The sequence below is a fragment of the Scyliorhinus canicula genome, chromosome 4 (genome assembly GCF_902713615.1).
Source record: "Scyliorhinus canicula chromosome 4, sScyCan1.1, whole genome shotgun sequence".
Lineage (NCBI taxonomy): Eukaryota > Metazoa > Chordata > Chondrichthyes > Carcharhiniformes > Scyliorhinidae > Scyliorhinus > Scyliorhinus canicula.
The window spans coordinates 82,177,348-82,189,472 of record NC_052149.1 but is presented as its reverse complement, the minus strand read 5'-3'; the positions used below and the strand labels follow the sequence as shown (position 1 = coordinate 82,189,472).

General features: G+C 52.3%; 1 protein-coding gene across 1 annotated transcript in view; it reads right to left on the bottom strand.

Moving 5' to 3' along the window:
* The window catches only part of LOC119964719 (testicular spindle-associated protein SHCBP1L-like), a 222,588-nt gene extending 214,793 nt beyond the window's left edge, over nucleotides 1–7,795 (bottom strand). Inside the window, 1 exon segment of the mRNA XM_038794613.1 lies at nucleotides 7,357–7,795. Coding sequence (XP_038650541.1) covers nucleotides 7,357–7,644 — 288 coding nt within the window. The 5' untranslated portion in view covers nucleotides 7,645–7,795.
* Nucleotides 7,796–12,125: the final 4,330 nt, after the last annotated feature.

Here is a 12,125-nt window from a genome sequence, read left to right as displayed (position 1 = left end):
ATGCCTTCATCCTGGCTCACTCAGCAATTCCTGACATGTTTGAAATGTCTCCCCGGCTGGGAGGCTGGCTTCTGGCCGACAGGCGTTATCCACTGCAGTCGTGGTATGTGACGCCGCTCCTGAGGCCACAAACGCCAACACCCGCTACACTCACACCCATACAGCGACCAGGGGCGTGATCAAGTGGTGCTTCGGCCTCCTGAATATGCGGTTCAGGTGCTTGGACTGCTCTGGAGGGGCCCTCCAGTATGATGCTGAGAGGATCGCCCACTTCAGTCCTCCACAACATGAAGCAGCAGAGGGGCGCTGTGCTGGAGAAGATCAACACCAGGCCTCATCTGATGATCAGAATGTGGGGGAGGGCGAGGTTGGGCAGGACACGAGGCCCAGGCAGGTACAGGAGGCCGCACAACATGTGCTCCAGGGCCAACATGCACTGGACGCTCTGAGAGGGTGGAAACGACACTGGCCAGGGGTACACGGAAAACTTATCCCAGACCCGCAACCCCTCCCTTCCTGGCCAACCCCCCACTCCGCGCCTGCACCCCCTCCGTAATATGTACCTGCAGCACTAGAAGGTGCGGGCCCTGGGTTGGCAGTAACACCGGGTCTGGCGGTAACACATGGGATCGAGGATGATGACAACCCGCTCAGCGATGAGTTCTCGTGCTCCCGCATCATTTGACAATGTCTGACTTCTGCCCACAGGAGCACTTTGCACAGTCCACCTGGGTGATCTCTGATTGCAATCTGGTCATTACGTCACATGGTGCCATCGGATCCCTGGGGTGACAGTGGTGGGGACAGGTGTGGGGGGAGCCCAGGCCACCCACGTCGACCCCCCCCCCGCCGCTAACAGCCCAGTCCAGACCAACCCTCACACCCATTTGACAGAGCACTGACGCAGGTTGTAACAGTGTGAACAGGTGTTTAATGTGACAACGTATATACAGGTTGGTGCCCAAGCTCCTATAACTAAACTGTGCCCTGCACCCGTGCCAATTTAACAGGTGTCTAACTTTCTGGCCTTACAGACCCTAATGCTACATTTTGGTGGATACCCAGACGGTACAGCATGAGTGGAGGACGCCTGGGTCCCTGTTGCCAGCCGTCTTCTGGGTCCTGGATGGGCCCGGCTGCTGCTCGGGTGCCGTCTTGTTCTGCCCGCTGCCACCAGATCGGTTAGGGACAGGATGGGGGGGCGGAGGAGTGGCACTGGCTGGGTGTGGGGGACACCAGATGGACCCCCCCCCCCTCCCAATCTCCAGCAGGACCTGCAAGACACTAGACAAGATGCATGATTAACCTCGGACCAGAGGGTGGTGGGGGTAAGTGTGGGGGTGTGGGTGCTTGGGGTGGTGAGAGTCTGGTTGCAGGAGTGGTGATCAGGATGGGTGTGAGGGGGTGGTGCAGGGGTGAGGGTGGCGCGGGGTGAAAGTGATGGTGATGTGGGGGTGGTGTTGGGAGGGTTGAGACACGTGTCACGAGGAACCGCAAATCAGCAGGATCTCATTTCCTCGCCCGCAGCCGAACCCCACCCCGGCAACCTCCCTTTCTTCTGGGCTGCTGGCCACATCCAGAGCCCTCTTCGCTGCCGTGGTCAGGGGTCGCAGGTCATCTTCCAGTCTTCTTCCACTCTGGCAATTATCTCCTTGGAGGGGGTGGGGGGGGGGGGGGGAGGACGGGAGACGCATCCAGGCCATAGGGTGGGTAGCTGGTGGCCTTAATGGCCAAGGCACCCGGCCATGGCAGCTGTTATGGGTGCTGGCATGTGGCGCAGGGTGGGGGTTCCGCCACCCCCCCAGGTTGGGGTGGTCAGGTTACAGGTGTGGGACGCGGGTAAGTGCCAGGGGCACCAGTGTTGCCTATTCACCCTGGCTGCCCTGAGGAGGTTGTGCAGATTTGTCCGGCAATGCTGACCGGTCCAGGCCATGTTGCCCATGGCACTGTCCAGCTGCACACAGGCACGACAAATGAAGGCGGCTGGCAGCCTCCTTTCCCGACCCCAGGTCCAGGGTCATCCTCCCTTCCTCCACCGCGTCCAGGAGGGTCTCCAGCTCAGCGTCAGTGAAGCGTGGAGCTGCTCTCTTGCTGCCATCTTGTTGGCTGGAATGGTGTATAAGGGGAATGCAGTGTGTATATATGGCTGCAGCTTGTCAGCCTCTTGAGTGTCAATCGCGAAACCGGCGAATCCAGCAGTTTCTCATTGGAATTGATTGTGTTCCACGTGGCGCTGGTGCTATCCCCTTAACAATAGCTGAATCGGTCCAGGTGTGGCGCTAGTTTTGCCATCGTGAATTTCCATGAATCCTGCGCCGACGTCAGCACTTGGTCTCAGAAATGGAGAACCCAGCCCAAGGAGTCTGCAAAGGGATACACACCATCCCAGCCAACAGCAACAAGAGCAGGTTAAGTGAGTGAGAAACAATTTGGAAAATGGCACATAATGTGAATTTATCCACTTTGGCAGGAAAAATAAAAAAGCAGCATATTATTTAAATGGGTAGATTGCAGAACTCAGTTGTACAGAGGGATCCCAGTAGATGAATCACGAAGAGTTAGCATGGAACTATAGCAAGTGATTAGGAAGGCAAATGTAATTTTGCCATTTATTGCAAGGGGAATGGAATATAAAAGTAAGGATGTTTTGCTATATTCACATAAGGATTTGGTGAGATAACATCTAGGCCTGAATTTCAAGCTCCAGATAGCAGGTTTATAGGTGGAACAGAGCATGAAATAGCACAAATGAGCTTCACACTGGGTTCCCATTCGCTCCAACCTCTCAGCAATTAATGTGACAGATATCCCTTGCCCCAATTAATGACTACTGGGTTCTCAACCACCCAGCCTCAATTTCTGGGCTGGCAGATTTCACGATTGTCAGGGAGACCAAAAGATGATCAGGTTTAAGCTTGGGCAGGAATTGGGGTGAGGGTTGGGACACCATCCAAGTCCCTTTCTAACTTGGTGCACATCCTAACCCACCTCTCTCTCACCCCCTTCCCCAAACTGAAAACAAATCTTTCCGTGCACTCCAGGGACTTAAGCTCTGTGGAATTCCTGAACTTCCACTTCTGTCTACTGTAGTTTCTGTCGCTGCAGGGACTAGAGAGGTGCCAGCCAAACTAATTGGTTGGCAGTTCTCTAAGGCAGGAAATCTTCACTTCCTCCCAAGTGGGGGAGGAAGTCCCACTTTCAGCCAATTCATAAAATTCCTACAGTGCAGAAGGAGGCCATTCAGTCCATCAAGTCTGCACAGGTCCTCCAAAAGAGAACCCTTCCCAGGCCCATTCCTCTGCCCTATCCCCGTAACCCCATATAACCTTTGGACATCAAGGGGCAATTTAGCATGGTTAATCCACCTATCCTTCACATATTTGGACTGTGGGAAGAAGTCCATGAAGAGACGGTGAGAAAGTGTAAACATCAGAGTGACCCAAGGCCAGAATTGAACCCAGGTCCCTAGAGCTGTGAGACAGCAGGACTAACCACTGTGCCACCCTTAACATTAATTTGAGCATCAAATAGCTGCAGGGCAGGCAGTGTTGGCGGGAATGTGTTCCCTGCCTGGCCCCAGGATACTTGGTATGGTTTTGGTCTCCTTATTTAAGAACATAATTGCAATAGAAACAGTTCAAAGAAGATACACTGGACTGATTTGTGGAATGAGGAAGTTATCCTATCAGAAAAGTTTGGGCCTGTATCTATTGTGTGTTTAGAAGAATTTTGGATTTGGATTTGATTTATTGTCACATGCACCGAGATACAGTGAAAAGTGTTCATAGAACATAGAACAGTACAGCACAGAACAGGCCCTTCGGCCCTCAATGTTGTGCCGAGCCATGATCACCCTACTCAAACCCACGTATCCACCCTATACCCGTAACCCAACAACCCCCCCCTTAACCTTACTTTTATTAGGACACTACGGGCAATTTAGCATGGCCAATCCACCTCACCCGCACATCTTTGGACTGTGGGAGGAACCGGAGCACCCAGTGCAGATATTGTTCCATACATGAAAAAACATAGCACATACATAAGTACACAATGTAAATGCACAGACACAGGCATCGTGTGAAGCAGACAGAGTACTACTCAGTAGAGAAGATGTGTGAAGAGATCAGTTCATCCATAAGAGGGTCATTCAGGAGTCTGGCAACAGTGGGGAAGAAGCTGCATTTGAACTGGTTAGTGCATGTTCTCAGACTTTTGTATCTCCTGCCCAATGGAAGAGGCTGGAAGAGAGAATAACCCAGGTGGGAGGGGTCTTTGATTATGCGGCCCACTTTCCCAAGACAGCGGAAGTATAGACAGTCAATGGATGCGAGGCGGTTTAGCGTGATGGACTGGGCTGTGTTCACAACTCTCTGTAGTTTCTTACGGTCTTGGGCCGAGCAGTTGCCATACCAGGCTGTGATGCAGCCACATAGGATGCTTTCTATGGTGCATCTGTACAAATTGGTAAGAGTCAATGTGGACATGCCAAATTTCCTTAGTTTCCTGAGGAAGTATATTGCAATGATGTTGCCGAAGCTACTGGGGGAAGGGGATGACCCCTCCCAATATGAACTGGATCGGGCTCACCAGTCGTGGAGGCCTGTGCCAAAGGGTGAGCCGCCGAGAGTAGTAACTTTGTGTTTTTGTAGGTACAGCGTGAAGGAGAAGGTCCTGTGCTTGGCAAAGCAGAAGCAGGTGGCGCAGTGGGCTGGAGCTGGTATACGCATATATCAGGTCTACACGGCAGGCTGCCTTCAGCCGGGTGAAGAAGGCACTGTACATCAGTAAGGTGCAGTGCGGCATAGTATACCCAGCTAAGTTGAGGGTGTCCTACAAATCCAAGAACTTTTATTTCGGCACGGCGGAAGCAGCGGAGGAGTTTGCGAAGGCAGAAGGACTGTGGCTGAATTGAGAAGTGGACATGTATCAATGTAGCCTCATGTAACTGTATGTTTCTACTGCGGTTGGTGTATGTGCTAAATGAGCTAACGTCGTATATACTTGGACCAAGGAAGAGATGGGACTTTCGCTTGCACTGGTAGTTCTTTGGGGCTTGGGTGTGTATGTGGGGTCTGTGTGCTAAAGGGGAGTTCTTGGTTTTCCTGGGACCGGGCAAGAGGGAAAGAGAACCGGGCTTGGGCCGCCACGCTGGCCGGTTAACGGGAGTGAGGTGGGGGGAGGAGCTGCGGCCATCAGAGCCCGGCAGAACAGGGCCCGATGAGTCTAGCCAGGGTGGAAAGTTGGGGGGAAGGAAGAGAGGTTGGGGGGAGGAGTTTTGTAAAAGGAAGTGGAGGGGAGGAGTCGGGGAGGGCTCGCAATGCGTGGGTGTCATGTACGGTACTCTTTCGGAGATTGGATGGCATTGAATGTTGGGGGGTGGGGGGGGGGGGGGCCCTCTATAGGTCAACGGTGACCATAGGCGATTCCTGATTCCTTTTTCTGTTTTTTTCTCTCCTTTGATTGTCCTGCCGTGGGTGGGTTTGTTTTATTTGATGTTGGGGGGGGGGTCATTGTTTGGGGTGGTGCGAGGATGGGATCGTCGTTGTTGATAAGGGAATTGACTTTGTAGTTGTTACCGTTTACTGCTTGGGGGTGGGGTGTAAATTTTGAAGAAAATGTGAAAATTAAAATATTTTACAAAAAAAGAAATACCTCAATAAAATGTATATTTTAAAAAAGAAATACAAAAATATTGTAAATTCATGGCAAGTGAGTCAACAGCTACAAAAGATTGGTTATGGCACCTTGCCTTTTCTTTACAGGTGCTGACTGATGTGTATTTTCAACATACTTGGTCTTCATTTCGTTTTTCCAGCATTTGCAGTTTTGTTTTACCACGATGGGTGGGCAGTCAGCAATCACGTTCTATGTAATTGGTGACTTTTAAATTTTCCAAATAGGAATGATTACACTCAACATATGCTACTTTCAATTAATAATTCAGTTAATTACAGGAAGATAGCATTTAACCTTGGATTAATTTTGATTTGGACATGGCTTTTGGATTAAAAAGATCCCCACCCAAAAACAATGGGGTGAATTTCTGTGGGGGTTCTCCCATTAATCCTCTGTAACTTCAGCAGAAACCCCCAGAAATTATATTTACTCAATGTTTCCATGAGTTCCATGGCTCTTCCCTTCAAGTTACAGCAGATGAGCAGAAGCGCATCTGCAAGTATTCACTCCCAATATAAATCCCAATAGGCCTTGCATGAGTATTGACCATAGCTGTGTCAAATGTGCACACTTTGCATGAAGTTTACATGCTAACTAAATGTATTATTCATTCTGTTGCTCCCTGCTTCTCCCCTCACCCATGCCTGCAGCTGCTGTTTAGGAAGATAACACTGTCACATGCATATGCTTTGAGGTGGAATTCTTGGTCTGAATTTCATCCAGAACATCATTTCAGGTTGGTTAGGGAGGGAAAGTGTGAACAGAGCACAAGGGGAAGAAGGGAAGCACAAAGGGGACAAGATCCAGGGAAGCAAAAAAACAGGTTGCAGGAGAATTGGCACAATTGTGGAACGATCCTGTAAAAATTGAGACAGTGGAAGGAAGGGCTATAGCCCTATAGTGTGATGTGTCACCGTGCCATATTACAACTACAGTAACTCCATATTCACTTTGCTCATATTTCCACAATTAAACCCAACTCAATTTGCCACAACTTCACATACAAGTGACAGAATTTTGGAGAAAATTGCAGCACGGTAGCATTGTGGATAGCACAATCGCTTCACAGCTCCAGGGTCCCAGGTTCGATTCCGGCTTGGGTCACTGTCTGTGCAGAGTCTGCACATCCTCCCCGTGTGCGCGTGGGTTTCCTCCGGGTGCTCCGGTTTCCTCCCACAGTCCAAAGATGTGCAGGTTAGGTGGATTGGCCATGATAAATTGCCCTTAGTGTCCAAAATTGCCCTTAGTGTTGGGTGGGGTTACTGGGTTATGGGGATAGGGCGGAGGTGTTAACCTTGGGTTGGGTGCTCTTTCCAGGAGCCGGTGCAGTCTCGATGGGCCGAATGGCCTCCTTCTGCACTGTAAATTCTATGTTCTATGTAAATTATGAGAACTGGGCTTCATGAGACAGGACTACTTGGTATTATTTAGTTGTTGCAAGGTTGCGCCTGTGTTTTTTTTTTAATGGCCAGTTTTTGAAAGTTTGAGGGTGGACATGGAAGTGTACAACAGATAGAACCGAGAAACCAACCCTGCACCCCCGCAAAGTTACAATCGTCCCTCCATGGCCTCCCCCTACCTTCAGCCTCGCACCGATTTTTACCTATCACCTCCATCCTACTCATCTAACTCCTGCTAGTTGTTTGAATCCTATCGCTCTCCAATTTTGCTTTATACCTTGCAAGAAGCTAAAATCTGATCACAGTACAGGTTCATCCTGCTCTCCGGGGTGAATTTGACGGTTGACACGTAAACCGGCGGCAGAACATTCGCTTCTTCAAACTCCTCGGACTCTGCCGGCCTGCGCTTCATCTCCCGCTGGGCCGCTCTCACCGGCCGAGGGGAGGAAGTCAGGGGTCGAATTGAGCTGCTTTCTCCGGCGCTCTTGTCATCCAGCTCAACTTCCGCCGCATGACTCATTTGCACCTCGCAGGCGATATCCTTCTCGGAAGAACACGACGCCATGACTGCGCTCGCCTGTTGTCTCTCAGCCCGGTCCAACCAACCAACCAACCGCCCACAAGAGCGCGCGGTGCAGCCCGCCTGAACCAGGGGCCGTGGGGTAGAGGGGAGGAGTGCAGGCGCGCGAGGGAAGGAGCGCGCGCGAAAGAGCACGTTCTCTAACAGGCAAAACGACAAAGGAACCATTTGACGTCCAACGACATAAAGACCACGAGACAATGGACACGCGCCAGAGCACACGCGCAAAGCTGTTGTTGCGGGCGGCGGGGACCTGAAAACGCGCTCGGCTCTGAAATTGGCGCGTGAGCGGTGGAAAGCGGGTTTGTCAGGGGCTTTGCTGCGTGTTAGGGTGACCGTCAGTCGTTGACTGCATTTGATTTTTTTGGTTTGTATTTTGGTGCCTTTAGTTTTTGGTTGAAGCAACAACAGCTCGTCGCATAAATATCCAGTTGCAGTGTTGGCTTCCTTGACCATACCACCCCGTTCCTCCCAACATGTGCTCTCCTCTGGCGGGTAAGTTTTACTATGTTCACACACGGCAAGACATAGAATTTATAGTGCAGAAGGAAGCCATTCGGCCCATCGAGTCTGCACCGGCTCTTGGAAAGAGCACCCTACCCAAGGTCAACACCTCCACCCTATCCCCATAATCCAGTAACCCCAACCAACACTCAGGGCAATTTGGACCCTAAGGGCAATTTATCATGGCCAATTCACCTAACCTGCACATCTTTGGACTGTGGAAGGAAACCAGAGCACCCGGAGGAAACCCACGCAGACACGGGGAGACGGTGCAAACACTGGGAGAACGAAGACAGCATAAACCTGCAAGGTTTGTTGATTTCGGTGTGTGGATGTTTCCTGCTGTGTGGCTCAAAATAATTACATTTCTGTAAAAGCTGGAATTGGTGGGCATTTTGGAGACGTGGCCACCTTTCCAATCCCTTGATGGGAATAATGGGCACATCAGGGAAAATTGGTCGATAAATAACAACTCGGCAGCTCAATCTTAAAGCCATCTGAATTTGTTCGCCATTCTCATCCCCAGCTTTACTTTTCCGTCATCGAGCGTCATGTTTGATTCTCGAGTTGTTTGATGCAGGTGATGGACATCAATTCAGTCGAGATGCTGAGTAGTGGTGACCTGATGCTTTAATAGACTAAAAGTGTGCCAACCTGTAGCTTCTCCCGCACTGCAAGACTGCCCCAGATCCCAGGCTTTATACCTCCTCAGAGGGGCGGAGCCAACAGCAGCACCAATAACAACATTCCAACAGTACAACAGCAACAACCAACAACAGATCAGCAATAACAGTAGTATATACAACAGTGGAGATAATGATAGTAATAGAACAGTAGAACAATAGTGAACATATATACAACAGCCTTACGTAGCCATACGTGGCTCACCATATTCTCTCCCCCCACCCCTGTTAAGAAAAAAAGTCCGGTGGGGGTGAAGCGGTCTCACAAGTTCAATCTCACAGGAGGATGAATTGTTCGCTGCGAACGCCTCAGCTCCGGCTGCGGGGTGGACGCTGGCGTCGAGCCCTTTGGCTCCGGGAGCGCATCGTCCGCACAACAGGGTCCCGGATAGGGTGACAACGTAGAGGCAGGGCTAAAGGACCCTGTGGGAGATGTTGGTGAAGGTGTGGGTGGGGAGGTGGCTGGGAGGGGTGCAGTGATAATGGGCGTGGGAGCCAGGTCCCGGAGGGAGACTGTCCTGTCGTCCATCATAGTGTGCCACATACGCGTAGTGAGGGTTCGCGTGGAGAAGCTGAACCCGCTCAACCAGGGGATTGGCCTTATGGCTCCTTGCGCGTTTCCGTCGGAGGACCGGCCCAGGTTTCGTTAACCAGGCCGGGAGCGAGATCCCGGAGATCGACGTCCTGGGAAAGACAAATAGACGGTTGTGAGGGGTCTTGTTGTAGCAGTACACAGAAGCAACCAGATGGAGTGGAGCGCGTCAGGGAGGACCTCTTGCCAGCGGGAGACTGGGAGACTTCTAAACCGTAGGGCCAGAAGGACGGCCTTCCAGACCGTAGCATTCTCACTCCACCTGCCCGTTCCCCAGGGGGTTGTAGCTGGTAGTCCTGCTCGAGGCGACGCCCTTACTGAGCAGGTTCTGACGCAGCACATCACTCATAAAAGAGGGGCCCCGATCGCTATGTATATAGGCGGGGGAACCAAACAGGGAGAAAATGCTGCGCAGGGCCTTGATGACAATGGCAGAGGACATATCAGGACAAGAGATTGCAAACGGGAAGCGAGAGTACTCCTCAACAACATTGAGAAAGTATACATTACGGTCAGTGGAGGGGAGTGGCCCTTTGAAGTCCATGCTGAGGTGTTCAAAAGGGCGGGAGGCCTTCACCAGGTGCGCCTTATCCGCCGATAGAAGTGCGGCTTGCACTGCACAGATTTGGCAATCGCTCGTCACAGCCCTGACATCCTCAGTGGAGTAGGGCAGGTTGAGGGCCTTGACGAAGTGAAGAAGCCGTGTGACCCCCGGGTGACAGAGGTCGTTGTGGATGACCCGTAACCGGTCTGTTTGCGCGCTGGCGCATATACTGCGGGACAGGGCATCTGGGGGCTCATTGAACTTCCCAGGGCGATACAAGATGTCGTAGTTATAGGTGGAGAGCTCGATTCTCCACTGCAAAATCTTGTCGTTCTTAATCTTGCCCCGCTGTGTGTTATTAAACATGAAGGCAACTGACCGTTGGTCTGTGAGGGGAGTGAATCTCCTGCCGGCCAGGTAATGCCTCCAGTGTCACACAGCTTCCACAATGGCTTGTGCCTCCTTCTCGATGGAGGAGTGTTGAATCTCGGAGGCATGGAGGGTTCGGGAAAAAAAGGCGAAAGGCCTTCCTGCCTGGTTGAGGGTAGCGGCCAGAGCAAAGTCAGACGCATCGCTCTCCACCTGGAATGGAAGAGATTCATCCACAGCGTGCATCGTGGCCTTGGCAATGTTGGCTCTGATGCGGTTGAAAGCCAAGCGGGCCTCAGCCGTCAGGGGAAAAATGGGGGACTTAATGAGTGGGCGGGCCTTGTCCGCATAGTTGGGGACCCACTGGGCATAGTACGAGAAAAACCCCAGGCATCATTTCAGGGCCTTGGGGCAGTGGGGAAGGGGGAGCTGCATGCGGTCGGGGCCGGGCCCTAGGACACCATTTTCCACGACATAGCCGAGGATGGCTAGCTGGGTTGTGCGGAAAATGCATTTCTCCTTATTGTAGGTTAAATTAAAGAGCCGGGCGGTGCGGACGAATTTGTCTAGGTTCGCGTCATGGTCTTGCAGGTCATGACCGCAGATGGTGACATTATCCAAGTACAGGAATGTGGCCCGCAGCCCGTACTGGTCCACCATTTGGTCCATTGTTCATTGGAAGACCGTTGGTGACACCAAAGGTGACCCGGAGGAAATGGAAGAGGTGGCCATCTGTCCCGAAGGCAGTGTACTGGCGGCCTTCCGGCCGGATAGGGAGCTAGTGGTAAGCGGACTTCAAGTCTACCACAGAGAAGACTCGATACTTCGCAATCTGATTGACCATGTCAGATGTGCACGGGAGGGGGTACGCATCGAGCTGCGTGTGCCAGTTGATCGTCTGACTAGTCGACTACAGTCCGGTTCTTCTCCCCGATCCTGACGACCACCACTTGCGCTCTCCAGGGCTGTTACTAGCCTCGATGATCCCTTCCTCCAGGAGCCGCTGAACCTCTGACTTGATGAAGGCCCTGTCCTGAGCACTGTACCGTCTGCTCGGGTGGCGACGGGCTTACAGTCTGGGGTGAGGTTCGCGAAGAGCGAGGGAGGGGCGACCTTCATGGTCGCGGGGCTGCAGATCGTGAGAGGGGGCAGGGGTCCCCCGAATTTTAGAGTTAGGCTTCTGAGGTTGCACTGGAAATCTAAACCGAGCAGGAGGGGAGCGCAGAGATGAGGAAGGATGTAGAGCTTAAAGTTAATGTACTCCACGCAATACCCACGGATCTGCACGGAGTGCGAACTGGAGGCGAGGGATATAATCTGCGAGGCGGGGAGGATCCGGAGGGAGCAGTGCCTTACCATATCCGTGTCGACGAAACTATCTGTCCTCCCGGAGTCGAAGAGGCAGGACGCCTCCTGCCCGTTGAGTTTGACGGCCACCATAGACTTTCGCAGATGGTAAGGCCGGGACTGGTCGAGCTGGACCGAGCTGAGGTAATGCGGAGAACTATCTGTTGCAGCAGCGTGATCACAACATGGCAACGTCGACGATGTCGGCCAAGGTGGCGGCCCCCACGGATCGCACACGGCGGATGATGCGTTGGAAGGGGGCGGTCCTGGCAGGCACGATGCCACGTTGCGAGGTCTGTGAGCCTCAGGCTGGCCCTGACAGGTTTTTTATTTTGGGGCTGTAGAGCAGCTCAGACATACCTTCACAAAATGTCCTTTCTTGCCGCACTCATTACCTGCAGCACTGCGTGCTGGGCAGCACTGCCGG